At 38.7% G+C, this 27,962-nt stretch overlaps 1 protein-coding gene across 3 annotated transcripts; it reads right to left on the bottom strand.

The window, feature by feature from the left end:
• Positions 1–519: 519 nt before the first annotated feature.
• Positions 520–27,962, bottom strand: DCUN1D5 (defective in cullin neddylation 1 domain containing 5). Of its 3 annotated transcripts, XM_029956424.1 has the most exons (8): positions 27,559–27,962; positions 25,659–25,750; positions 20,809–20,879; positions 20,307–20,398; positions 5,018–5,126; positions 4,828–4,932; positions 3,150–3,252; positions 520–1,234 (listed from the first exon to the last, which is right to left on the bottom strand). In XM_029956424.1, the coding sequence occupies exons 1-8, from the start codon at positions 27,642–27,644 to the stop codon at positions 1,179–1,181; spliced, it is 714 nt and encodes a 237-aa protein (XP_029812284.1). In that variant the 5' UTR covers positions 27,645–27,962; the 3' UTR covers positions 520–1,178. The 3 variants fall into 3 exon arrangements, with proteins under 3 accessions (XP_029812284.1, XP_029812285.1, XP_029812286.1); XM_029956425.1 differs by lacking the exon at positions 25,659–25,750 and having other exon boundaries at positions 27,559–27,642; XM_029956426.1 differs by lacking the exons at positions 20,307–20,398; positions 25,659–25,750; positions 27,559–27,962 and having other exon boundaries at positions 20,809–20,884.

Here is a 27,962-nt window from a genome sequence, read left to right as displayed (position 1 = left end):
GTGGCCAGACAGTGAAGATGGACAGTTCTTATGTCTGAAAAGCAGTGTCCAAACAGCCCTGGTTCCTGGTACAAAAGATGCCTTTCACATGAATTAGAAAGGCTGTCCTTTCCTCAAGAGACTTTATTGGTAATGTTTAGAAAATTGTGATAATTAGCAATACAGTGACCGTACCAATCTAAACGACCCGAGTTCTCTCAAGACACCGTATTTTATGACCTTCTCTTCCTATATGTATTTTAACTAAACCCACAACATCAGAGCTAAGGTTCTCTTTACAGCCAAACCAAGGTCCCTCACCAAAACTCTCCATATCACAAGATGACAGTTAGATATCACATATACAACAGTGATGATGACACAACTTTAATACTCGTCTTGATTCTCTTGTAAGGCTAATTTTGAGACCATTTATACATGACACTTGCTCTTTCAAATAGAGATAGAACTTTTAAACTAATGACAGAACACAGAAAGCTTAGGTTACATTAAGAATATATATGCAATGCTGACTTACACTTATTGACCAAACTATTTAATGGTTAGGAAACAAAACAGCTGGACTTAATGTATCCAATTTTTAACTTTTCAGATAAAGTATGTGCAAAGGACCATAGTACTTTCACAGAAAACCAGAGCTGCAAGCTGGAGAGCCCCCAGTATCCAGGAATGTGTTTATCTGCTGTACCAGAAAACCGTTATCCTAGAAGTGAAGCCAACACTCCTCCTAAGAGCACGCAGATGAATGTATGAGCCGTACCGTCAGCAGACCGTAATGCCAACTAGTGAGGTTGTTCAAAATCTTTAAAATTCCAAATTCATGGCAAGAAAGATCCTCCAAAATTCAAGAATGAAAATTTACAAAAATAAATACCACTCTGACACTCAAGGGACATCTTCACTGTAAGGCCTTTGTCACAAATCTGAATCTTTATTGTTCTGAAATAAATGTTATAAACATAACCCAAAACAAAAACTTGGATATTCAGTCTCAGAAGAGGTGTGGCTCAATGCCCATCACATGTAACAAGAAAACTTCCTTTAAAAAAAAGGAAAACAAAGTACTATGAGAAGTCTTTCACAAGAATGAAAATGCTCCCTTCGGATTCTTCCTCATCTCATCAACCTGTACACACGTGGGCATCAGAAGGTTTGCATTTTCTCCACAAGAATTCTTGCTATGATGTTTGACGGATTTTTTGCCACTCAACAAATTCATCGAGAAGAACAGGCCCTAGAAGTAAAGAAGCACTTTTTGTTAGATTCAGTGAACTCACTCACCCCTGTCACTATAAACACACTCTCCCTGAGCTCTGAAGGTGATGGGGACAGACCCCCCCACTGCCTCCGGCGTCTTTCCCTTCCAGCTGTCTGCTTAGTGTCCTTTTCTCTCAGCCTTGTCTTTTCTGACAGAAGGGACTTTCCACAAGGGAAGGTTGTATTCACTGCAACTTCCTTTGCAAGGTTGCAATGTTGTAAGAACTCTCCAATAACTAAGTCAAGATTAACCTCTCCTTTTGTCTAAATGCTCACAGGATTCTGTTACTGATATTAAGGAATATGAAAAGTGTTTAACATCTTTCTATGTTGCCTCATGAAGAGCCTGTAAGCCTGTTGAAGGGGTGGCCATATAAGAGACTTCTATTGTTCCAGTAACAGGACCGACTATAAATCTAAACACAAAGCAAGTGCCTAATGAATACCTGACATAAAAACTATTCTAAAAAAAGATTTGAGGGGCACCTGGGTGGCTCAGTGGGTTAAGCGCCGGACTTTGGCTCGGGTCATGATCTCACAGTTCCTGAGTTCGAGCCCCATGTCGGGTTCTGTGCTGACAGCTCACAGCCTGGAACCTGCTTTGGATTCTGTATGTGTGTCTCTCTCTCTGCCCCTCCCCGATCTGTGCACTGTCTCTCTCTCTCTCTCTCTCTCAAAAATAAACACTAAAAAAAATTAAAAATTAAAAAAATTATAAAGATACTTGTGTAAAGCAGGGTGTCCAAACTCAATTTCCTTTACAGAAGCCATTCCTTAAATGAGCTCACTCTTTTTGCTTAAAGAGGGGGAAACTCACTGCCAGAAAAAAGTATGCTGTCCCTAGTTTTCTTTAAACACATACCCCTCAATGGTCTTTCTCTCGTTTTTCATCGATGTACTTCTCTACTCTAAGAAAATCGGCAGACAGGCAGAATCATAATGGCAACCAGAACGCACCCTGGCGGCTGGCAAAGCTACGGGCCAGCCAAGTGAGATGCAAGTCTGACACGAGCTACTACCTGGCTTCCATCACTAACTCCAGGGAGTTATATCAGATTTTCGATCTTTTCAAACAAACCTGGAAGCTATATTCTTATTAAAAAACTGTTTTATATGTTGACTCAAACACACATGAATATACACATGTGTAGGCCTGCCTGCCAGCTTACTGCTGCTACCAATGTATTGTTTCTAAAGAATTACTGACTTTAGAACATTCTGGGGGAGAGGTCCCAATATTAACTACAAGGAGAATAACGTTATCCTTTCTTCAGCATTTTGTATGATCTTCAGTGCTGCAGAAAGAAGTCCACATTTTGATTTACTTTTATAGGAATGTATCCTATAATGTACTTTAAAGATCTGTTCTAGGGCATTCTGCCCTTTCCATTGAAGAGTATGGACAGATATTTTAACTTTAATGATTGAAAATTGGTATTTCATCAATTGTTTTACTCAGGCATCTGCGAGGGAAGTAATTTTGACATTATCTGCTATGCCATCAGGGGGTGCTATGATTAACCCTGAAGATTTTTCTACTGTACTTGCTGTTTAGCTTTCCTCTTTTTTAAATCATTACTGTTCTTTTCTTCCAGAGGAAAATGTCAGGGACGGCAATAAAGCAGAATTTTAGCTTTTAGATGCAGAAATTATCATTTAAACTGACCTATGATGTTCCATTACATTTCTGAGAGACTGGAAACATTCTACTTATCACCAGAGACTTTATAATACCACTCAATCTAAGCCCTCTCCCACACCTTCAACATGATGACATAAAAAGTTACTGTTACGAAGTTTGAATCCTTTATGGTACCACTACCCAAACGCGTGTTCTCATGTAACCGCTTACAGAACTTTACTGTCACGGGAAAACACAGCATTATACTTACAAGCACCATCTTCATCGTAGTTACTAAGATCTGCATGGACAGTTCTGCTGAATTCTAACACATTGTACCACTGATCTTTGTTCATAACACGATACTTTGATTGCTGTAGAAAACGATACAAATGTTTGGAATACAGAACAAACATTATCTATTAGGCCTTGACTTAAACCTAGCTATACCACTTTTTTGTGATCTGGTCTTTCTTAAAGCATTCACTCCCCTAATTACTTGGGGCTTCTAAGACAATCCTCAGGGATATTCACATGTTAACATCATCCAATCTACTTCTTTTTTATCTTTCTTTCATTTTTGAGAAATAATAGGAGCACCAAAGGTACTAATCGGATTCAGAGTCCAAGGTACCAATCGGATAAAACCTGGTTGGGTGTCTCCCGCATATGCACTTCTGCAGCCGTCACTGAAATCAAGTTATACAGCGTATCCTACGTGCACGAAGTTCCCTTGCGCCACTTCCCAGCACACCACTCCTCTGCGTGACATTCAATGTTTAGCCACATTCCGAAGTTGCCATTTTGCAGGCAGTAGAAAGAATACTGGCTTGGGTTAAAATCCCACTTGTGTCACTTAAGTGACCTTGGGAACATCAGTCAACAGCAGAGCCCATTTCTTCATTTGCTTACCAGGGATAAAACTTAATTCTAAGCAGTGTCAAACACCCTCCCCATAACAAGTGATGAAAATACTTAGTTCTCTCAGCTCCTTTTAGAGGTGAATATTTTTAGATTCAGTCCTATTTATTTTTGCCTCAAACTAATAGGAGGAAGAGTGGTAACTTCCCCATCAAAAACATATACTTTATTAGCCTTTCCTAAGCCTGCTCTACCAGGCTTAAAGATCTAAATGTACCCAAAACCCTCACTCAAGTCCCTGTCATATCACCTCTCAGCAGAAGCTTTCAACAAAATTACTCAAGGAATTTGCTATGATAAACGGCTTCATGAGAAATCATTTTCAAAGCAAAAACCAACAGTGTCTGTATTCTAGAAACATTGAGATCTACACCTTTGAAAAGGCACAAAAACATAAAATCAAAAAAGCAGTGGGAAAAAAAACCAAACAGTAGCTTAAGACCACTGCCGGAGGTAGGTGCTATGCTAAACTTTACTTCATAAATTCAGCAGACATTTTAAAGTTGTCAGTACATTTAAATAATTATAGTCATTTTCATATTTGTAGACATAAATTTTAATTATGTATATTGAACCCAAGCGGAAAGGAAAGTTTTAGTACTACACAATTAGTTCCCTTATGTGGCTATTAGCTCAAGATCCTGTAATTACAAAGAAACCTGAAACCTGATTTAGAAGCTTTATATTTGTACATGAGCATCAATTTTCTGTCAAAAACCGAAGAAACTAATTTTGCATGAAAAACGTCCTTGCTAAAACATATTTCTTGATGTTCATTTTTTTTTATTGGGGGTGGGGAGGCAGGGCTGGAATCAAAGTGTCTCAGTACAGAATATATTAATGAACATGAGCTTGTGTCTAAAAATGACGGTGTATGTATACACATTTTATCAGAAACTTTTTACTTAAGATTTTCTTAAAAGCACAGCATTTAAAAGTCCATTTCTTTTCCCTCACTTAAAGGTGTATTTTCAGAGGATGTTTTAGAACTAACATGGACTACTCATGGAAGAGCACAGCACATATACCTCCAGGTACTGGTAAAACACTGAGAACAGCGGCCACGTCCTTCCAAGCAGCAAGGCGAGCATAGACTTAGCGGTATCGATATCAAGGCTTCTCTGATCTTTATCCTACAATGGAAGTAAAAAAGTTTCCTAAGTGTGATTTCGAGATTTAAAAAATGTTACAATTACAAAACATGGAAATTCCACCTACCCTTGCAAAATCAAAGGCATATCTGTAGATATTCTTAAACGAAGAAATATCATTCAACTGTGAGCGCAAAAAGTCAAATTTGTTCTGTAACTTTTCTGTGCAGTCACACCTTAAATTAAAAAAGCCAAATACATTATATCATCCATAAAATTAAATAAAATCGTCATTCAGGGTCAGAAGAAATGTGTTAAGAAGAAAGCGAGTGCATCTATGAATTAATCTAGGTTTAAAAATCTGATTTACAAATTTACAGTTATTAAAAACTTAATTGCCTTGTACCTATGAATGGGATAAAAAGGGAAGATGGAAAAAAAGAGAAAACCTGGCAATCAATGAAAGTTCAGTCCAGTGACCTTCCGTTAAAAACAAAATACAACTCAATCAAAAACTCCAATATAATCACAAATGTCTTAAGAAGAGATGCGTGAAGATGTGCTTTTACTACATGTAAAGTTCAAAAGATGGCAGAACAAAGGAGATTAACCAGGCCTGTGTCACAGATTTCACTGGAAAATTCTCAGGCACAGCTTGGTGAAAAGAGATTATCCATTAGTGGTTTTAGAAATTCAGGATCTAACCCGAGAAAATTAACATATTATATTAATGCTTCAGTCATAAATTCAGATCCCTACATTTTTAGTGACTAAACACCAAGGTAAATCGGTGGCAGCACCTGACCTCAAATAAGGTATAGATGCCAAAGAACGCAAACAAGTTCCCGGTGTTTTCTCTAAAGATGAGACACTAAATATAAAGTACAGAGAATGCTCACGGACACTCACAGACGCTCTGACTCTCAGGGGCGGACATAAATTCCATTGCTCAGCAAGAACCAGGTCACCACGCCCCTGTGCCCTAGTCACAAGGCACTCACCATTCACCGAGGCCACAGCTATGTTTGTGTCAGCACAGATCACAGCTTCTACCTGCAACAGCGCTCCCTCCAACATTCTGACAAAACACTCACCAAAACCTGCCCCACGTGTTGCCGTCACTAAGCAGTCACCTGACTCCCTTTCAGTACATGGGTCACGCCACCTAATGTGACCGCAGTATTCCTCCCACAACTGACTTTTACTTCTCATCATGTACCAAAGACATCCAGCACTCCCACATTTAACTAAGACCTTCACTATTCTAAACCAACAATGTGACTTCTAACTTTATTAAGGTTTAAGCCTTTTGGATAAATTTTTTTTTAATTTTTTATGCCTTTTATTTATTTTTGAGAGACAGAGTGCGAGCAGGGAAGGGCAGAGAGAGATGGAGATAGAGAATCAGAAGCAGGCTCCAGGCTCTGAGCTAGCTGTCAGCACAGAGCCTGACACAGGGCTCTAACACATGAACTGTGAGATCATGACCTGAGCCAACACCGGACGCTTAACCGACTGAGCCACCCCCCAGGCGCCCCTTGGATAAATTTCTAATGTTGATTAAACCTTGCATTCCTAGAATAAGCCAAACTGGGTAATGTCTGTTACCTGTTTCATACATTGCTAGATTTTTTTGCTGTGTTCATAAGTAAGACTTGCTTGTAAATTTCATTCCTTCACACTTTATTAATTTTGATACGCTCACAGCATAAACCTCAGAAAATGAAATGACAATTACTCTTTTTTTCTATTTTCTGAAAAAGCTTACCGAACATTAGAATTAGCATTTGGCCAAAATCAGCTGAAAAGTCTGTATTTTTATTTATTTTTGCTTTCTGTTTTTCTTAATCATCTTGCCAGAATTTCCTAATTATTTCAACTGCAGGTTTGCTTTCTCTTTTACTAATGTCTAAACATCTTTTTATCTCCTCTTCTTCAGATTGATTCTTTCCCTAACTTATTAAGTTTGATAATAGTTTATTTGGTTTGAAGCTTTCTCATTTTTTTTAGTTTTCTTTAATGTTTATTTTTTGAGAGAGAGAGAGAGAGAGAGAGAGAGAGAGAGAGAGAGAGAGAGAGAGAGAGCTGGGGAGGGGCAGAGAGATGCAGACAGAATCTGAAGCAGGCTCTGAGCTGTTAGCACAGACCCCGAAGTGGGGCGCAAACCCACGAGCTGTGAGATCATGACCTGAGCCCAAGTCGGACATTCAATTGACTGAGCCACCCAGGCACCCCAATTTCTCTTTTAATGTAGCATTTAAGACTACAGATTTTCCTGGGGCGCCTGGGTGGCTCAGTCGGTTGAGCCTCCGACTTCGGCTCAGGTCAGATCTCACATTTGTGGGTTCGAGTCCCGCATCAGGCTCTGTGCTGACAGCTAGCTCAGAGCCTGGAGCCTGCTTCTGGTTCTGTGTCTCCTTCTCTCTCTGCCCTCCCCCTCTCATGCTCTGTCTCTCTCTCTATCAAAAGTAAATAAAAACATTAAAAAATTATTTAAAAAAAAAAAAAGACTACAGATTTTCCTCTAAGTACAACTAAAGCTTCACCCCAGTTCTGATAAATAGTATTGCTTTGATTATTCACTTGTAAATGATGCCTTGACATGATGGTTTCAGAGGAGTGGTAGAGATAAAGTCTTACTAGAACAGGTTTAGGAGACACCAAGAAGAGGGGAATCAGATAAAATAAGTAAAAGTGACCCTTGAACAACACAGTTTTAAACCATGTGGGTCCACTTATATGAGGATTTTTTTCCCGGTAAGTACAGTATAGTGCTGTAAATATATTTTCTTGATAGTATTAAGAGCATTTCTTTTCTCTTACTTTATTATAAGAATATAGTATATAATACATTTAACATACAAAATATGTTATTTGACTGTTTACGTTATGGGTAAGGCTTCCAAGCACCAGTAGGCTGGTAAATTCTAGGGAAGTCAACAGTTACACGCAGCTATGGGACTGTGCAGGAGCTCCCATGCTTTCTGCCCTCTCCTGCTGAGGTGGTGCTGGTGGCAGCCAGCTCAAACAGAATGTTTAAATAAGGTCCAGAGTTGGGGCACCTGGGTAGCTGTCAGATGGGTGTCCAACTCTTGGTTTTGGCTCAGGGCATGATCTCACAGTTCATGGGATTGAGCCCGATGTCAGGCTCTACACTGACAAAAGAGAGGCTGCTTAGGATTCTCTCCCTCTCTCTCTGATACTCTCCCTCCTCTGAAAATAAATTACCTTAAAAAATAAGATCTAGAGTTTTATAACATTTATAAAATTTATAAATTTTATAAATGTTTATAAAAATTTCCAGGCTTCAATAAAAATTCTTGCATTTTTCAAGGGGTTAAGTATATACACAAATGCTTTCTATGTATCTGGTTCTAATAGGAAGCAGAGGAGGGGCGCCTGGGTGGCTCAGTCAGTTAGGCGTCCAACTGTGGCTCAGGTCATGATCTCACGGTTTGTGGGTTTGAGCCCTGTGTCAGGCTCTGTGCTGACAGCTGCCTTGGGTTCTGAATCTCCCCCTCTCTCTCTGACCCTCCCCTGCCCACGCTGTCTCTCAAAGTAAATACATCATTAAAAAAATTTTTTTAATAGGGAGCAGAGGAAAGTGACACTAAACAGTGTGGGGTGGGGACAGAAGGATTTTTTTTATTTTTTAGCAGACAAATACCTTATGCTTCCAGGAAGATTAGGTAATTGTACTTTCCCCCCAGTCTCCTGCTCATTCTACTGAAAGCCAGAGACATCATACATAAAACAAACGGAAGACTGAGAGAACTCTGAAAGATTCTCAGGAACAATACAGTGTGGAGCTTCCTGGGTTTTCTTTTGCCTTTTCTCCCCCAGACCTGGAGATGAAGGAGTCAGCAAATCAGAAAAGCCAACAGGGTAGACAGAAACAGAAAAGTCCCTACAAAAGCTTGCTCTCCCTCTAGCAGAAATCTAGCAGCCTAGCAAGAAAGCAAGCGTAGAACACTCTTCTCCATTCAAATACCCCAGAAAAAGCCAGCTCAAAGCCCACCCATGCCAGCAGACTGATTGAAGACTTGAATGGTCCACCCTCACCAGGATATAAGTAGACCCCCCCCCCCCCTTCATCCAGCTTCCACCTCACACAGTGCCAGTGGGAACCACATAAAGATGCAGACTCACACTCCAAGCAGGTGGTAAGGAGCAGTGCCCTGGGGCTGTGTCAGAAGAGGCCTGTGAGGAGGCGGGGCTACACTGTCACCTAGTCACCAGTGTCACCCAGTTCTCCTGGGGGTGTGAACTCTCCCGCCTACTAACAGTGATGAAGAAGTCGCTCCTCCTGAGGAGGTGGTGGTGGTAAAGAAAGCTAGGTAAAATGAAGGTTTACATATGACCCAGAGTTTCATGACATAATACTTTGTATTTATCATACCAACAACCAAAATGGCAAAAGAGGGACAATATGTGCAAATCCGGAAATGACAAGATGTGTTTAAAATTATCTGATGCAGATTTTAAAACAGCTATGAAGAAAATGCTTCAATGAACAATTATGGACACAATAAATCAAGTGAAAATGTAGAAAGTTTCAGCAAAGAAACAGTGAGTGTAGGAAAAGAAATACAACAACAAAAAAAAGCCCCAAATGGAAACATTTGAATTGTAAAATACAGGGCAGACTTAAACCTTAATGTATCAATAATTATATTAAATGTTAAGTAGTCTGTACCAATTAGGCCCAGAGATTAACAGAGCAGATCAAAAAAACCAATGAAACCAAAATGACCCAACTCTATGCTATCTAGAAGAAATGAATGGACTTCAAACACAACATAGGCAGACTGAAAATAAAAGGTGAAAATGGACATATTCTGGAAACAGTAACCAAAAAAAGGAAGAGCAGCTTTATTGATATCGGCTAACGTAGACTTCTGAGCCAAGAAAATGATCAGAACACAGAAGAATATTACGTAATAGTAAAGGCCAATCCACCAAAAATATGTTAACAATTAGTTAGTTTGTTTGTTTTAGAAAGAGTGAGCAAGCACATGCAACCAGGCAGTGAGGGCAGAGGAAAGAGAGACAGAGAATCGAAGCTGAGAGTATGGAGCCTGACTGACACAAGGCTCAATCTCACAACCATGAGATCTTGATTTGAGCTGAAATCAAGACTTGGACTCTCAGCCAACTGAGCCACCCAGGCGCCCCAGTAGATGCAACAATTCTAAAAGTGTATGTGTCAAACAACAGAACTGCAAAGTGAAGCAACAACCTAAAGAAGAGGAGAAATAAACAAATATTCAATTATTGATAGAGATTTCAACACTCCTCGGTCAACAACAGAACTAGACACTCAATCAGCAAAGAATTCAACACCATCAACCAACAAGATCTACCTGGCACTAACAGAACATATAGAACATGCCACTCAGTGACAACAAAACACGTTTTCTTTTCAGGTGTCTGTACAACAGAAACCAGGAGATACCACAGCCTGAGCTATCAAGAAAAGGTTGACAAATATAAAAGAACTGAAATCATGCAGGATATGTTGTCTGACGACAATGAAACCAAAATAGAAGTAACAAGAAGATAACAGCAAAATCTCAAAACACTTAGAATCTAAACAACAAACTCCTAAATAATCCACAGGTGAGACCAAGTCTCAATGGAAACTCAATGAAAATGGAACGCAATGAAAATAAAAACACAACTCAAATTTTGTTGAGATCCTAAAGCAGGATCCTAGAGCTAAGGGGAAAATTCACACAACTAAATGCAAATATTATAAGAGAGAAAAAAAAATCTCAATTAATAATCTAAGCATCCCATCTTCAGAATCTAGAGAAAGAAGAGCAAAATAAACTGAAAGCAAGCACGAGAAAGTAGGTTAACAGCAGAAATCAGTAAAACTGAAAAAAACAATGAGAGAAAAATCAATGAAACGAAGAGCTGAATTTTTTGGAAAAAGTCAGTAACACCAGCAAGTCTCTAGCAAGAATAACAAAAAAGTGAAGACAAAAATTATCAACATCAGGAATGAAACAAAAGATACCATTACAGACCTGTAGATATCAAAAGGATATAAATATGGCCATTTAGACAAAATAGACCAATTCTTTGAAAAACAAAAACTACCCTAACACACAATATAAAACAAATAATTTGATACAATGATCTGAAATAAATAGTAATTTAGGTAGCCTTGTAACTTAAAAAATCAAATTCAAAATATCAAAAATTCTGAAAAAGAAGCCTGTAGGTTCATATGGTTTCACGGAGAATGCTACCAATCTCTGGAAGACGAATTCTATGCTCTACCTTGCAAAAAATAAATTATAAGGAAAAATTTCCCAACTCCTGTTATAAAGCCAGATTTACCTTGATACCAAAACCAATTAAAGGCAGTATCAAAAAAAAATTCACAAGAAAAAAAATTGTAACTATGTATGATGATGGATGTTAACTAGACTTACTGTGGTAATCATTTCCCAAAATTCACATTGAATCGGTACGTTGTACACCTAAAACAAACAATGTTATGTGTATTATACCCCAAGAAATAAATAAGAAAAAAAACCAACAACAAACCAATACTCTTCATGTTTTAGTTAACAAAATGTTAACTAAAAGAATTCAGCAGTATATAAAATAATTATAGACCATAACCAAGTGGGATTTATTCCAGGTATGCAAACTGATCTAGTATTCAAAAACCAATCAGTGTAACTGCAATATTAACACTCTAAAAGAAGAAAAACTACATGATTAAATGATTGAAAAAGCACTTAAAATAAATATTTAACATTCACTCATGTAAAGTCACAGAACATGAACAGAGAGCAACTCCCTCAACTTGATACGGAGCATCTACAGACAACCTACAGCTAACAAACTCTGTAGTAAAAGAATGAATTACCTCTAAGCTGGGGAGCAAAGGAAAGGATGTCCACTCTCACTAGGGTTATTCAACACAACGCGAGAAGTCCCAGCCAATGCAGTACATCAAGAAAAGGAAATAAAAGACATATAAGACCAGAAAAGAAACAAAACTGTCCCTATGTCCCTATTTTGTATTATAATCATATGACATGACTGTCTAGGTAGACAACCCAAGGAAGACACATATACATATAAACTCAGAATAAGTGAGTTCAGCAACATCATAGGATACAATACAACCATACAAAAATCAATTGTATTTCTACATTTTAGGAATGAATACATGGATATTAGAATTAAAAATACAATACCACTTATAATGGCTCAAAATAAAAACAAAATATTTACATGTAATTCTAAAACAACATGTACAGAATCTGTATGCTGAAAACTACATAAATGGAAGAAATCAAACACCAAAAAAGAGACCTATCTATCTTGCACGTATTCAAAGACTCAAAACAGTAATCCATTCTCCCGAAATTCATTATGTAGTTTAACCAAAATTTCAATAAGATCTTTGTAGGTAAAAAGATGAGCATCCTAAAATTTTTGGAAGAGCTAGAACAATTTTGAAAAGAGGTCAACCAGTCTCTGTGATTTCAAGAGTTCGTATACAGCAGCACTGTGTGGTACTGGAAGAGGATTAAAACACAGAATAACAGAACAGAGAACCTGGAGACACACCTACGCGCCAGTATGTCCAACTGATACTGGGCAAGGTACAAAAGCAATTCAAGGGAGAAAAGATCTTTTTCAACAAACAAACGGTGGAGCAAGTGGATATCTGTAGGCAAAGAATAAACCAAAACCTGTCTCTCACCTTTTAAAGAAATGAACTCTAAATGTAAATGTAAAATACACAAATATAAACCTTTCCAGAAAAAGAAAAGAAGATAAAATTCTCAGGATCTAGGGAAAGGATTATTGGATTTGACATCAAAACACAATTCACAGAAGGAAAGACTGATCAAGTGAAGTTCATCAAAATTTAAAACTTTGGCTCTGCCAAAGTCCTTCCATTCTAAGAGGCCAAAAACACAAGCTGCATAGTGGGAGAAAGTAACTGCAGCCCACATGCCTGATGAAGGGCTTACAGCTAAAATACACAGAAAACTCAACAGTAGGAAAAATTCTCTACTATGTCCCTTATTCTTTCCTATTTTCCTCAGATACTGTAGTCACCAATTCTTACTTTATCTATACCCTTTTCCTTTGTAACTCATCCGTTGAGTTTTAAATCTTTAATGTTTTCCACTTTCAGAGATTTAATTATGCATTTGAAATCTGATCATCTGAGACCATTCTTTATTCTTTAAACACATTAAATATAGTTTATTTTATGCTGAGAAGATAATTCAAAATTCTAGTCTTAAAAGAGTCTAATTCTGAAATTTAGGATGTTTCCCAATATGCTTAGTGATTTATGACTGTTAATCAATGAAAACTGAACCTTTTTCTGCAGAAATTGAGGCTTCTGTTTAAAATGCATTCCTGTACATAAGAATCACTTCCACTATGTACATGAAAATACTACTTACCTGGGACATTTGTAAATACATTTTTGGCTTGTGTCATACAAATAATCAATTCCAGCCTTTTATGTGTGTGATAAAGAATTTTTGGGCTAGTATCCAAAATATACAAGGAGCTCACTAAAACTCCATACACGAAAAATGAATGATCCAGTGAAGAAATGGGCAGAAGACCTGAATAGACACTTCTCCAAAGAAGATATCCAGATGGCCAACAGGCACATTAAACGATGCTCAGCGTCACTCATTATCAGGGAAATACAAATCAAAACCACACTGAGATACCACCGCACACCAGTCAGAGTCGCTAAAATGAACAAATCAAGAGACTATAGATGCTGGTGAGGGTGTGGAGAAACAGACCCCCTCCTACACTGTTGGTGGGAATGTAAACTGGTGCAGCAGCTCTGGAAAACAGTGTGGAGGTTCCTCAAAAAACTATCCATAGAACTCCCCTATGACCCAGCAATAACACTGCTATGGATTTACCCAAGGGATGCAGAAGTGCTGATGCATAGGAGCACATGTACCCCAATGTTCATAGCGGCACTTCCTACAATAGCCAAATCATGGAAAGAGCCTAAATGTCCATCAATTGATGAATGGATCAAGAAGATGTGGCATATATACACAATGGAGTACTATATGGCAATGAGGAAGAATGACATATGGCCATTTGTAGCAAAGTGGATGGACCTTGAGAGTGTCATGCTAAGTGAAATAAGTCAGGCAGAGAAGGATAGATACCATATGTTTGCACTCATAGGTCTAACAGGAGAGACCTTGCAGGGGATCATGGGGTGAGGAAGGGGGAAAGAGAGCGGGGGAGAGTGAGGGACACAGATCATGGAAGACTACTGAATCCTGAAAATGAACCATGGACTGAAGGGGGAAGGAGGGGGGGTGATGGTCATGGTGGGGGGCACTTGTGGGGAGAAGCACTGGGTGTTATATGGAAACCAATTTGATAATAAACTATTAAAAAAAGAATTTTTGATAAGAATTCTCTTGGGAATAAGCCCTTCACTGTATGCAGAACCAAGCGCAAGCAATCACATCTCCATCTACTGGGTACAGGTGACATCAGTGAGTTAATATGAGTTTTAGATCTGATTCTCAACCTACCCAGGCCTTACAATTTTGTCTCCTATTCAGAATATGCACCACAGGTTAATGACCAGACTCTAGGTGACTAGAAACAGATAGTAACCTTAAGGTAAATGTCAGCTCCATATATTCCTACGGTACCACCATCTCTTGTCATTTCTGGCCTCTGATTATGTCCCTTAATTTACAGTCAATGCTTTTTACAATACGTTTTTATATTTTATCCTGCATTTAAGTGTTTTACATGATAAATGGTTTCTTTGCACATTTTGTCTACCATAGGGCCATCAAAATTTGGATAGGTTAACCATTCAATTTTCTGGGGCCTAGTTCCTATGTACGAATGAGTGCATAATATATTTCATGCAGAAACAAGAAAAGATTCTTATTATTTATTAAAAACTTATTATTTACTATTTCATTAAGTGGCTTTTGTCAGCACAAACATTCTTCATTATGTGAAAAATAAAGCTTTAATGGCACTGAAAATGCAGTTAACTTCTACCAGAAGGATATGTAAAAAAAACAAAACGAACTCTCAGATTATACGTAGTGCCTATAATGCGGTTTGGAAATCTGGGTGTCTTCACGCTCTCCAGCGTTACCAGCTGATGAAATTCAGAGGGTTCTGCATTTTAGGGAGCCAGTATCTCCCTTGTGATGATCTATCTTAGGAGGCCTTATCTTCTAAATCTTTGTAGCTTCCTGAAGAAGTGTTTTTCCCATACTTTTTAATATTGTGATGCACATTTTCACACAGACTCTCACTGAAAACCTTAGTACACCCGAGACTCAGAAAGACAAATACAATAAAGGGTGCTGCCCACCATTCAGCCCTTCCTCTCATGACCACCAGGGTTTGATATCTTTCTTCAGGGCCTACTGTGCATAAGCTCCCCACAACTATTTGTTAAACAGAAGTATGAATACCAAAAATAAGCCACAAAGTATATAGTTATTTAATTATAAAAGGTTTCAAAATCCCTACCTGGGGAAAAGTTAGTAGGAAATTGTAGTTCAAACAAAATTATAAAGTCTGTAAGTGGTGACTTACAAATTACCAAGGAGAAAAGAAGCCAAATAAAATGAGTCTTTTGCAAATAACACTCCACAGGTACACAGAGCACAGTATTATTTAGGATGACCCCCCCCCACCCCCCACTGTCCAGTTAGCTTAAGACGGAGATGAGGTGAAGAACAAAGTTGCAAGTCAGACAGAGACAGACCTGGTAAAACTGTAAAACTGCAAAGTCTCAGTTTCCACACACGTGGCTTCAGGAAAGCTACTTAATCCTTTCAGCCTCGTTTTCCTCTGTTTTAAAATAACAACAATTGACAACCATGAGATTAAATCAGAATACACAAGTTAAATGCTGACAACAGTTCTCAGGTGAGATGCTCCTTTTGAGGTAAATACCTTAACAATCACCTTAAAAATCACACTGGTGTCTCTGTCCAAACTAGCCCACACCATTCCTAATGGTCTACCTAAATCTTGAGCAAAGAAAGATCTAACTGAAAAAGGAACAAGTAATGTTTTCTTGGAGAAGAGAGAGAAAAAAAAAGTACAAACTTGCACATTTATTATTGGTATCATAGACTGTGAACAGACCTCACAAAAGTGGTGAACACATTTCAATTGTTACATTTAACCTGGTCCAAAATAGACTCAGAAATTAATAATGTTCCACCTCATAACTTGGGAGGTTTAGAAAGAATATTTCCCTAGAAGTAAAAAGAAATGCATATTTAAGTAGTATATCATGGAAAGCAAGGGATAGTTTTTTAAATGACAACTAAATAAAACCCCACAGATTTTAGGGAACACTAGCACAACAAGATACCATTCTCCAAGGCCACTGAGGTTAGAATGAGTGGAGACAGGTTTAAATTTCAATATTAGGACTTGGATGTTAATCTCCTAAGTATTGCTAAACATGTGATTAACAAGGGAGGCTTTTAAATTTCTGCTTCATTAAAGACCTCTAAACTGAGAAGAAATTACCATTTATGTATTAACTCTAAGTGAGCTTCTCTTCCTTAATTAGTGAAGTCCCAATAAGTATGCTGTGACACCCCATTCTGTAACAGGAAGAATTTTATCCACAAAGTTCTGTATTTAGAACTCTCTCTGAATAAGGTCGATTGACTAGAACAAAAAATGACACCCCTGGTGTGAAACTGTCAAGATGACTCTCAGGAGAGCAGAAGAGAAGAATGCTAATGGCAACCAGTAGTTGGGCCCCAAATGCTAAGTAAATGGCAGTCACACCCCACACGTACCAGAGCACCCCATCCCATGGGAAAATCAGAGAGATGCTCCCCATCTCTCCCCCTAAATAAAGTCAAGCCAGACCACTGCCTTTAATCCTCAAGTCCAGGGCTCAGTACAGAGACCAGAAAGTGCACAACTTGTAATCTACCGACAGGCAGCTGAGTTACTTCCATCCCCATCAGAAGCTAGCTTCCTGATGGTTTTCTCAAGATCACTACCAAGGACAGTGTTCTCCACCACCTCGGTATTTCTCTCACCCTTGCTCCAACCTCACTTTCAGCGGGCAGACTTAGGGAGAGCTCTCTGCTCCAGCCAGCACGGTGTCCCAGTATAAATGTGAAGTACCCATGGACTCTTGCACTCACAAACACGAGGAAGAGGGAAGTGCACACGCCACACCATGTGTCTTCCCGGGGTGGGGGCTGGGGTTAGGCCTGCCGTTTTCACAAGAGTATGCGAGTACAGAACGTAAAACAACTGCGCAGCTACCTCCCAACCTCGGAGGTATCCCACGACCTAGCACACAGGCTGGCCTAGGCCCTCCATCGTGCAGCCATTACCCTCACTACCTGGAACGCAGACCAATTCTATCCATTTTCTTTATGTACCTTCCATTATAACAATCTAGACTACTTTCCTTTCCCAGGCTCTGCTCACAATTTCCTCTCCAGAAATAACGTTTCCCTGGATCCTGAACCATCACCATCCTAATCATTCTTCAAGGCCCAGTTCAGTGATCCCTGTATGAAGGTTCTCCTGTATTCACCTCATTACCAGCTATGAATCCACAGTATGCTATACTTTTATGCTAGCACCTGTCACACTGACTTGGATTCACAGGATTTCGATGGCGCCCCTGCCCTCTCGGCGTGTTAACCAAGGGTAGGAGCCACATCTCCAGTTTCCTTGGGATCGCCAGTTAAGAGGCACAGTACCTTGCACAACACAGGTACTTAACATAAATATCTATCCAATCCAATCCAATTACAATGATGGATATTACAAAGAGCAAAATCCCTGGAAGAGATAGGGCAATGGCACCTTCTGACACCTACAAGATGGCCATTCTAGTCTAGTTACGTACAAACTCATACCCACAGCTTCTTTCACACAAAAAAGGCAATCCAGTTATGAAAAGTCTGCATGAATAAATAGCCTTAATATAAATCAATGTACAACAATATTCTGAGCACTGATCAGCACATATAATTACAGGTTTTAATTACTCATGGCTATTACTGTCTACTATCCTTGACCACAGTGTATGTTTTAACTACCACAGTTTCTATTCTTCAGCTGAGCCTAAAGGGTTAATATGAACTATTTTGAAACAACTGATAAATATATTAAGACAATGTAGGGACCACAAAATAACCATGCCCAGGTCAAATAAAATCCTTAAAATATGGAAAATCTAGAAAGGGAATCAAGTCTGTGAAGGTTTACATTTTATGATTATATGTCAATTTAACACCAAACATACAAGGCCAACTATAAAATAAAAAATTAAGACTTACATATATTCTTTTGTCTCTCAGTTTAAATTTTAAACTACTGTATTCCTCAGCAAAATTTTTTATAAGGAAATTTAGGGAGTAATAAGACATAACTAATTGATAAAAGATACTCTGTATTTCACATAACAATCTAGATCATGGAGGGGAAAAAACCTATCTTCCCAGTCAAGAGCACTTGCCTAATTTGAGCAGCTCCAAGGCCCTACAACACAGAGTTGTAGGCAAACAGGCAGGAGAGAATAAATTAGTGAAACGCAAACCTCTGGGTCAATTTTTTTAAGTGTTAAATAATTGCTTTTATTTTGTGTAGCCTGTGAACTTCCTATAGAAAAGATGTGCTAATAAAACATAAGTTCAAGGGTTAAATCAATTTCTATTCTTATACCCAAAGCCATATGCTAATTACTTAAGAATAATTATTAGAAATGCTTTGTATTTACACATTTTTGTTACACAAAAGCTCTTTGTGTTATATCAAGTTATGCAGAAACATAAATAACAACAAACTTTTTGATTTTAAAATATACAAACTGGGATATTCAAAAAAGCAATATACAAAAACTTCAGGAGTAGTACAAAAAGCTGTCATAGTGCCAACTGAAATGGCTTACAATGCATAAGCCATGTTATAACTGATGCAGATTTCAATAAAACAGAATAAACTACATGAAAACCCGTTTATATTCTTCCCATACTTCTATGTATATTTTATCTTCCTCTCAGAAGCTAATTGAAGGCTATTTCCAAGAATTTCAGAATCAACATCATTTTAATTGGTCAGTTATGACACCTTAGATGAATGATTTGAAAAGGCAGTAACAGTCCTGTATTTTATAAAGAATGATAACGTACATACAGAAACATGACACAAAGTACAGTATGCTAGACTGGTGATGAGGAAATTTCAATTCTAGGTCCCAGCTCTGACAGTTAGCAGCTATATAAACCTAGGTGAACATTTTCTTTACCTCCGTGAGTCTGACTCCTTATCTCACCTACAAGTAATTGAAATGACAGGGTTGATTTTATGTTGTATTTTAGAAATTATAATTTGGCTCATATAAGCAATGATTTTTACCTAAAATATCTATATCTATAAAATAGTTATATGTTAACATTGGTTAAAAAGGAATATTACAAAGCATTAGATGCTGAAAATCCAAATATAAAAAATTTAAGTTCCAAATGAACACTTAAAAAAAATAACCAAGGTATTCTGAAATGTAAGGACACACAAACAAGTAATAGAAAATTGTTCAATGTATTAATAAAAGCATACCCATAACAGGAAACCACATGGCTAATTAATCCCCAGTTCTTGGCTCAAAAATACTATAAATTAATGCTTCCTCTATTTTAGAATGTTAATAATTAGTAACATCCTGCATGAATATTAGGAACATGACATAATTTAAAAATAACACATAATTACTGATTCTGCAACTAAGCACACTTTACGCTGGAAAGTCAAAATCAAATTATTTTTATCAAGAAGCAATTCTGTAACTTTCACAATCACAGGAGTTCAGAGGGAGCCTCTGTGCGTTTGTGACTAGAACACAGCTAAAGGCTTCAGGGAGCCATACAACCTTTCTACTTTTGTTCTTTATAAGATTAATTTGGCAAAAAAAGAAACAATAAAAGTGCCATGTAACTCTATCTTTGGATTTCTTTTCAAAATCAAGCATAAAATTGAAGAGGCCCCAGAGCTTGGGGCCGCTCGAAGAACAAACTCTTTCCATGGCAGAACTCTATATTCAGAGAAGTAAATAACTTATTGCTCAAACAATCTATGAGTCAACAACTTTTGATAGCAGACCCCTAATTCACCCACAAACAGCCCATTAGTTTAATAGGACTGTACAAGCTTCTCAGAGAAAATCAAAGATGGGGTTACCCGTTCATTTTGCCAAGACCACAATATAAATTTTATCAAACCCTAACTGATTGTTACAGATCAAACCCATTTGATTATTTAAGGTGAAACCTTACTTCTAAAAATTATGAAGCACAAAGTATCAATTAAGATCTTCAAATAGGCCAGCAAATTTGTTTTTTAAAAAAATGTCTTACTGTAATGAAGTCATCCCCTTTAACCATTCTTCCTTGGTAAAAAATCCCATGCTTTCAGCCTCCAATTTCCACGCTAAAACTAACATAATAATCTGGAAAGAACAGAACATAAAGGATAGGGGAAAAGTCAGCACAGAGATAATCATGTCTATATTTTATCATGGAGAGCATTTTTATACAACTATTTCCATCCTTCAACTATTAGAGTATAACCTTTGGAATTATTAACTCTGAAGAAAATTTAGATGGGCCAATTTCTTAAAAGTAAAAAGTTCTAACAGTTTCTGAAGTTAGAATCTCTCTCACTCTATCACAAATGACATTTCTATCAAGAAAGAGAACAGTGCCCAACTTAACTTGATTAAAAATACCTTAAATGAAAATCTACAGTATTAAACATGAAACAAAATCTTGGCATAAGATTAAAGTGTCCCGATTTTTAGAAATTTACAAATATGCTATATCCCACTTGTATTTCATTCTACTTAGAAATAAAACATACATTTTCAGGTTCAACACCAATGTCTTCACAAAACTTTTCCATTCCTTCTGGCCCTACAACTTCATCAGGACCTTCAAAGACAAAAATAATTTATATATTTTGTTATAATTTATTATCAACATAATACATAAGCCATTTTTCTAAAGGCATCTATGAATATACCATAACATTTTTAATAAATAACTAAATTTGAATTTTGACAGATCTTTGATAAAATATAAATATTTGCTGTATGAGTTAAATTGTAAAATTTTTGAAATATTCTTTAAATACCACATTACAAAATGAAATTAAGGAAAGAAAAAACATCAGTCACTTATCTGAACAGTAACTTGAACCTATCCATTAAAAAAAAAAACATTCATGAGAGATTCTTTGAAGAAAATTTTTGGCTATGCATAAATATAAAGAAGCATATGAAATTCTATTAGAACATGTAGGCCCAACCCATGATTCAAGACATTAAGCAAAGAATACTTGTTTTCTTACTAAAACAGAAGATCATTTATTACCCTTTTGAAATACAACCGAATAAAATTAAATACTTTACAAGGATATATGTTATGGAGATAACAACTTAAGGAAACTCCTTTTTTCTTTAATTATCTTGGTTCTAAAATATGCAGCAAAGCATTAGTTATGCCACCTTAACATATATAATAATATACAATAATTTCTTACTTAGCTTATGTCTACCATTTGTCCAAAACTTAATGATACTTAGCTTGTTTCTTATTTTTCTCCCTCAGTAACACTAAATATAAATCAATACACCAATTCTCCTATTTTTTACGTTATGAGATTCCCAAAAGATAGTAATTACATCACTGCTGGGTCTCTTCTGTAACTTGGTAAAACTGTAACAAATTTGTGACAGCATGGACAAACCTTGGGAGCATTAAGTGAAGTAAGTCAAAGACAAATAACATATGATGTCACTTATTTGTGGAATCTACAAACAAGCAAAAACAAGCACCCCAAACTCATATATTCAGAGAACAGAGGCAGGGACGGGGTATTGGGCAAAATGGATGAAGGTGGTCAAAAGGTACAAACGTCTAGTTATAAAGCAGGTAAGCCCCGGGGCTGTGATGTACAGCTTGACGACGGAAATTAATACTACCATATTGTTACACTGGAAAGCTCCTATGCGAGTTAGGTCTTAAAAGTACTCATCATGAGAGAAAAACATATAACCATGTGTGGGGACAGATATCAACTAGACTTACTGTGATCACTTTGCAGTATATACACATATCATATATACTGTCCTTTCTGTTATACAAAGACTGAACCAATTATTTAAAGTAATTGTGAATATAGAAATATGCTATTACATTTGATGTTTGAAAACAGTCTTGAAATATTATTGTTACAGTAACCCCCAAATCCCTTGTTTTCCTTTCTTAAGAACTTGTAAAAACACTCCAGGCTTTATAAATCACAAGCCAGACCATGGCTGCTCGGGGGGCACGCCCACCATCATTCGTTCACAAGTACAGCATGAAATCCATGCTCTAGGGGTGCCTGGGTGGCTCAGTCAACTGAGCGTCTGACTTCGGCTCAGATCATGGTCCCATGGTTCATGGGTTTGAGCCCTGCATCCGGCTCTGTGCTGACAGTTCAGAGCATGGAGCCTACTTCAGATTCTGTGTCTCCACCTCTCTCTGCCCCTCCTCCACCTGCATTCTGTCTTTCTCTCTCCAAAGTAAATAAACATTAAAAGATTAAAGAAGAAAAAAAAAAGAAATCCACACTCTATAGTTTGTCCTAACAGAAGAATACAACCGTCCAGGCCATGTGCCAATATATTCCTGTGGCTTCAGACAAGATCCACACTGCTAAGAGGATGTTAAAATATGGTCTGAAACCAAAACCCTTATTTAATTTTTCGGTTTAAATAAGTACTGCATTTATTTATGCGGTGAGGTGTTAAAAGATGAAAGGGTGATAATTATAGGGCTTTCACCTTTCACTTCTCAATATATATTTGAGAGCTGCCATCAATAGTAATCACAAGACAAAGGTGAAGAGCTGTCACCAAGAAATATGTCACTATCATGAAACACAGTCTCCTAGAAACTGGGGAATTGATCAGTGGTTAAAATTTGATGAGATTCAAATTAAATTATGTTATAAGGAAATATATAAGATATACACAAGACCTTTCTGTAAATGTTCAGTGACTTTCCCAAAGCAATGCAAATAATAACAAATCAAAATCTAAAACTAGGTCAATACCAATGTTCTTTTCCCAGACCGCATGATGTTAGTTTTACTTTCTGAAATACTCTTCCAATAAATCTACTTCGGGGCTGAATTTAACTCTTAGGCAAAAAATAGGTTTCCATTCAACTTAAGAAGTTTCTGAAATTATTTAGCTCAATCTACAAACGGAGAATTTTATTAAACTAAGCAATTCTATCCTCTTTTGGGTTCTCTGTAAGATTTTAAAAGTGCCTTTTCATTTTCCATGTTTTTGTTCACCAAAGAACCAAATCCTTGCTAAAATGTTTTATACTTAAAAAAATCAATTTTCTTTCTTTTCCTTTTTTTAATAACCATACAATGTTTCCAGCGCTATCTGCAGGGTGTAATACTATGCCACCCATAGTAGACCCTTAGGAAAGAAAACTGCGCTCAGTGAATGACACACACACATCCACCATGAGCTACACAGGAGCTACACTGTTAATTCTGGAGCAGTACTGTAAAAACACAGCCAGTCCATCTAATGCTGTAATGCTATTACTCTTTTAACAATGGCTTATGCTTGTGAGTTCTGACCACATTCCAGGGACTGTGCTAAAGTGCTTTACTTGTATTATTTTCATAAGGCACAATCACTGTCTCCATTTTAACAAGGGATACCCCTATTTTAAGACAGAACACCTACTGTTCATTTGGCAAATAGCTGCTTCCTCCTGGTCAGTTAGGTCTCTGCCCAGAGTCATGGCTAGAGAGGCTTCTGTATCACCCTACTTGAAAGGCCATCCAAACTTTCTACTTTGTCTCCCTACACTGCACTATATTTTTACCTTTATAACCCTCCGCAATCTATATTTATCTTGCCTACTTACCTATTTACTGTCTTCCCCACTAGAAGTCAAGCCCCCCAAAGGCAGGGAGGGATCTTGCCTAACTCATTCACTACTGTGTCCCCAACACTGATCAGTGCCTGACATACAGAAAATGCTCAGGAAGCGTTTACTGAATGAATCGTTCAATACATAAGATAAACTGCCCTCAAGTGCACTTACTAATATTTCTTTGTAGAAGGAAATCAGTTGCTATGTACATACTGGAAACAGAAATGACAAGACAGTACTCATTAAAAGCACAGGTTCTGCAAAAGAGTGACCTAAATCTGAATCCGAGTTCCTGTTACTGTGTGATCCTGGGCCAATTACTCAATCTCAGCCTCAGTTTTCTCATCTCTAAAAGGGGTAACAACACCGCCTACTTGATAAAACAATTTTAAGGACATATTATACAATTACGATTTTTGAAATAGAGATAGCAGTTACTATGTTGACTATTACAAATATGCTAGCAAATGTTTAGCAATGTTTAGCTACTTAGAATCTCATGCTACTCACCAAAGTCCCAATTATGCTAATACAAATAAGCATAAATGGAAAAAATGGACTAATTTTATGGTATCTTATGGAATCTTTTTACAAGTGAAGTAAGATGAGTGACTTTTTGATTCTATATCATAAATTCCAGTAAAACTGGCATTTTCAATAATGGGTCAACATTTTAAATGGAGGTCAGTAAGAAATGAATCCCTTTAACTTAATTTGGGTTAGACATTGTCTTGGGATGCCAGTAATAGCAGTGTTTCTGGTCTAGAAAGAATCTGTCCTGTTACTAAACAATTTTTAAATTATACTTTGGGGATTCAGCTGATTTCAAGTTACATCTTACTTCCATACCAAAGTCATACTTCAAGTTCAGAGTATACTTTAGACCTTAACCGATTAGCATGAAATGTAAGAGTAACTGCATCTACACTGTTCTTCGTTAGCCACTGAGAATGATAGTGACAAAAGGAGGAATGCGAAGCCATGAAATCATGAATTCCAGAAGACCAAAACCTAGATTCTAAGGGGGAAAAAATGTTTTCATACATATATATGAACAAGTTAGGAATAAGTGGGAAGGGGCCCAGAGCTTTATGCCCACCACCTGCAGGATTTAGCTTAAGTCACAGCTCCTTCAAAAGCCCTCCTGACACGAAGCTGGGTTACATATTCCTATGAACTATCCCAGTACGTCTTCCTAATACGGCATTTATCACACTGTATCACATCAGTGTTTTCCTTCTTATGTATTACCCCACTTATGGTTGAACTAAAGGGCTAAACAGCAATTATCAAAGGGCAAACGTGCTGTGCCATGACGTATCTGCATTTTAAATCTTTTACTGTTTCTGAAAAGTCTCAGAAAATGTCACTTTGGGTCCAGAAAATTTTCAATAGATTATGGAAAAGAAAAATAAGAATTACATAAAGTATAAAATGTTTTATTATACACTTCGTTTTCTAGAATATCAACTCTACTTGAGCCAATGGACATAATCCAATAAACTTATCTGTTTACAAATTAAATTAAGAGTGACTTTCACTCCTCTCTTAGTATATGCTGAACTATATTTATATGTTTAAAGAGGAAGCATCCTGACGTGGCACCAAATTCTTAGCCTACCCAGAATCGTCAGTCTTGACCCTGATCCCAGGTCACAGCACTAACACAAAGCAGGCCTGTAATAAATAATTTGTTAAATGAATGAACCAAAACACTTTTTAAAGCATGTGACTGATATCTTCTTATATTAATTTCATTACCTGCATACTCATAAAACCAAGCCAGGCACTTCTTGCTTGAAAAATGTTCCTCTCCACTTATTAGTCTAGCAGGGGGTTGGGATCTGCAATAGCTTAGAAAACACACAAATGCCTAAGAATTTTATCAAGTCTCAACTTTCAGTGAAAAGCTACATGCAACATGAACTACTTCAATTCAAACTAAACAAAGTATTTTTTTTTTTTTTACCACTGGTATTATAGGAAACAAACTGGAGTTGTATAGTATTTGCAATTGGAAACAGTAGTTTGTATGTAAAATTTTCTTGCTTACAAAGCCGAAATGCTACTTTTGCTCACTATCAAAGTCCAATAACAGCTAAAATCATTTCCCCAGATTTCAAATGACCACATGGAAGTTCAACCTAATGGTCTCAACACAGGACTAAGAGCTGCGAAAGCAAAAATCTTCACAGCGATTCTTCTGATCTGCATGAAAATTGTGTTTCTGTAAAACAGACATACATTCTAAAATAAAATCTCACAAAGTATATTTTGATACTTCATGAACCAATATTTAAAAAAATATATACATATTAACAGTTGTTGATCATCTGCCAAACTTAAATATAATTAAAGGTAAAAGATGAGTTAGGATCCAATAGTATAATTAAATTCCACAGATTGAAAACAAAAACGAAAGATATTTGTACAAATAGACAATAATTGTACAAATAATTGAGCCAAAGCTACTTAATGCCAAAGTCCATCTTTTCCATAAAATCATTAAAAGTTGGGAAGTTCATAAGTGGCCTTTAGGGCTTAATGAACCTCCGAGGACCTTTTCTCGAGGACTCAAACATTTATTTACACCCGCACAAGAACCCAGAAGCGCTGTGGCCTCGGCCACCGAGGACCCTAACAAATGAAGTGTCGCACGTGAAGTTTTAGGCTGACAGAACGGAGCCTCGCTCGGCTCTGGTAACGTGCTCAATGTAGGTAACTCGGCCGCTTGTACGCTTGTGCACCGAGGACGCCCACAAGGGAGAGGAATGGAAGCTAACTTGTACGTTTCCCGAGTTCTGGGGTTAGTTACCGGAACGGGTCGGAAAGCCGTGTCATCGTTCACAGGCTCTTAGCTAAACGCGGTGCAGCGGGGAAAAAGGAAGAGGAGACTGAGTCCTTCCGTATTAGGCACATCTCTCTGCAAGGAGAGAGCGCTAGCATCACGTCCACAACGCGGACCACCGTCTTCCTTCCATGGCAGCGCCTCAACTTACTCCCTCAGACACCCAAGGAACGGGTTCAAAACCACCCCTCTCCCACCTAGCCTGCGGATTCTGTGCAGCACACGGCGTTGCTGGGCCGCCTCAAGGACACGCCACAGCGGGATCAAAGAGCCATAATTACAGCTTGGCTTTATTTTCTCTTTTTCTCCGGGGCGGGGGGTGGGTACCGAGTAAAATAGGGACCAGATTGTTAATGATTCTGTAGACAGCGAACAGCACCCTCAACGCCCGGACACGGAAGCGCGAGCAGGGCCTTCCCGACGCCGCGCACACGGACTTGGCGCAGGTGGAGGCCCTAGACTTCCAGAAAACGGGCTTCCTGCTGGGACCTTCCGGCTCGGGCGGCTGCGAGTCCTCAGCGTGGAGCTCTCCCTCCCACCCCGGCGGAGATCGGCGCCACACCACTCCGCTCCGCACCGCCCCCCTTCGCCGGAGAAATTCCGGAGGCGACCCTTCCGCCGGTCTGCACGCCCGTCCAGGTCTGGAAGAGCGCGGGGAATGGGGGCAGTGGGACAGCCCCGGGCGCCGGAGCGCCCACTCAGAGCACGAGGCGCCGTCGGCGGTGTGAACGGAACTCACCCCCGGGCCCGACCCCCGGACACCCACTAACGGGGGAACACGGAAGGCTGGGTGGGGGCGGGGGGACGTGATACCTGGAGATTTTACACTTCTTGAGGGCTCCGTCTTCTGCCACTGCCGCTGCCACCCCAGGAGATTTTCTCTTCTTCTTCACCGGCATCTTCCGCCCTCCCCGGTGGGGCGGCCCGGGGAGCCCGGGAAGGGGGTCGCTGTCCGCCGGGGACGCCTCAGTGCCGGCACCTGGGTCCCAGGGACAGCAGCAGGCGCAGGAGCGGGGCCGCCAGCCCGCCCCAGCGCGGCCCAGCGCGGCCGCAGCCCGCCGCCAGGCCCCCTCCTCGTTCTCCGCCCGGGGCCGGGGGCGCTCCCGGTCGGGGGACACCGCGGCTCGCAAGCACCTGGATGCGAACGCGGACAGCGCGGCACCACCACCACTCACACAGTCGGAGGGCAGGAGGCTCGCTCTGACCCGGACGCGAAC

This window comes from Suricata suricatta, chromosome 11 (assembly GCF_006229205.1).
Source record: "Suricata suricatta isolate VVHF042 chromosome 11, meerkat_22Aug2017_6uvM2_HiC, whole genome shotgun sequence".
In the NCBI taxonomy this organism is placed as follows: domain Eukaryota; kingdom Metazoa; phylum Chordata; class Mammalia; order Carnivora; family Herpestidae; genus Suricata; species Suricata suricatta.
Note: the sequence above shows the minus strand (reverse complement) of the source record. Positions and strands in the feature narration are given on the sequence as shown.

Excerpts from the sequence above, each read along its gene's own strand:
- DCUN1D5 (XM_029956424.1), bottom strand. The coding sequence starts at position 27,644 with ATGCCGGTGAAGAAGAAGAGAAAATCTCCTGGGGTGGCAGCGGCAGTG. Across the intron at positions 3,253-4,827 it reads TGTTTTACCAGTACCTGGAG|CAATCAAAGTATCGTGTTAT; the intron begins GTATATGTGCTG and ends CGTTTTCTACAG. Across the intron at positions 1,235-3,149 it reads CTACGATGAAGATGGTGCTT|GGCCTGTTCTTCTCGATGAA; the intron begins GTAAGTATAATG and ends CTTTACTTCTAG.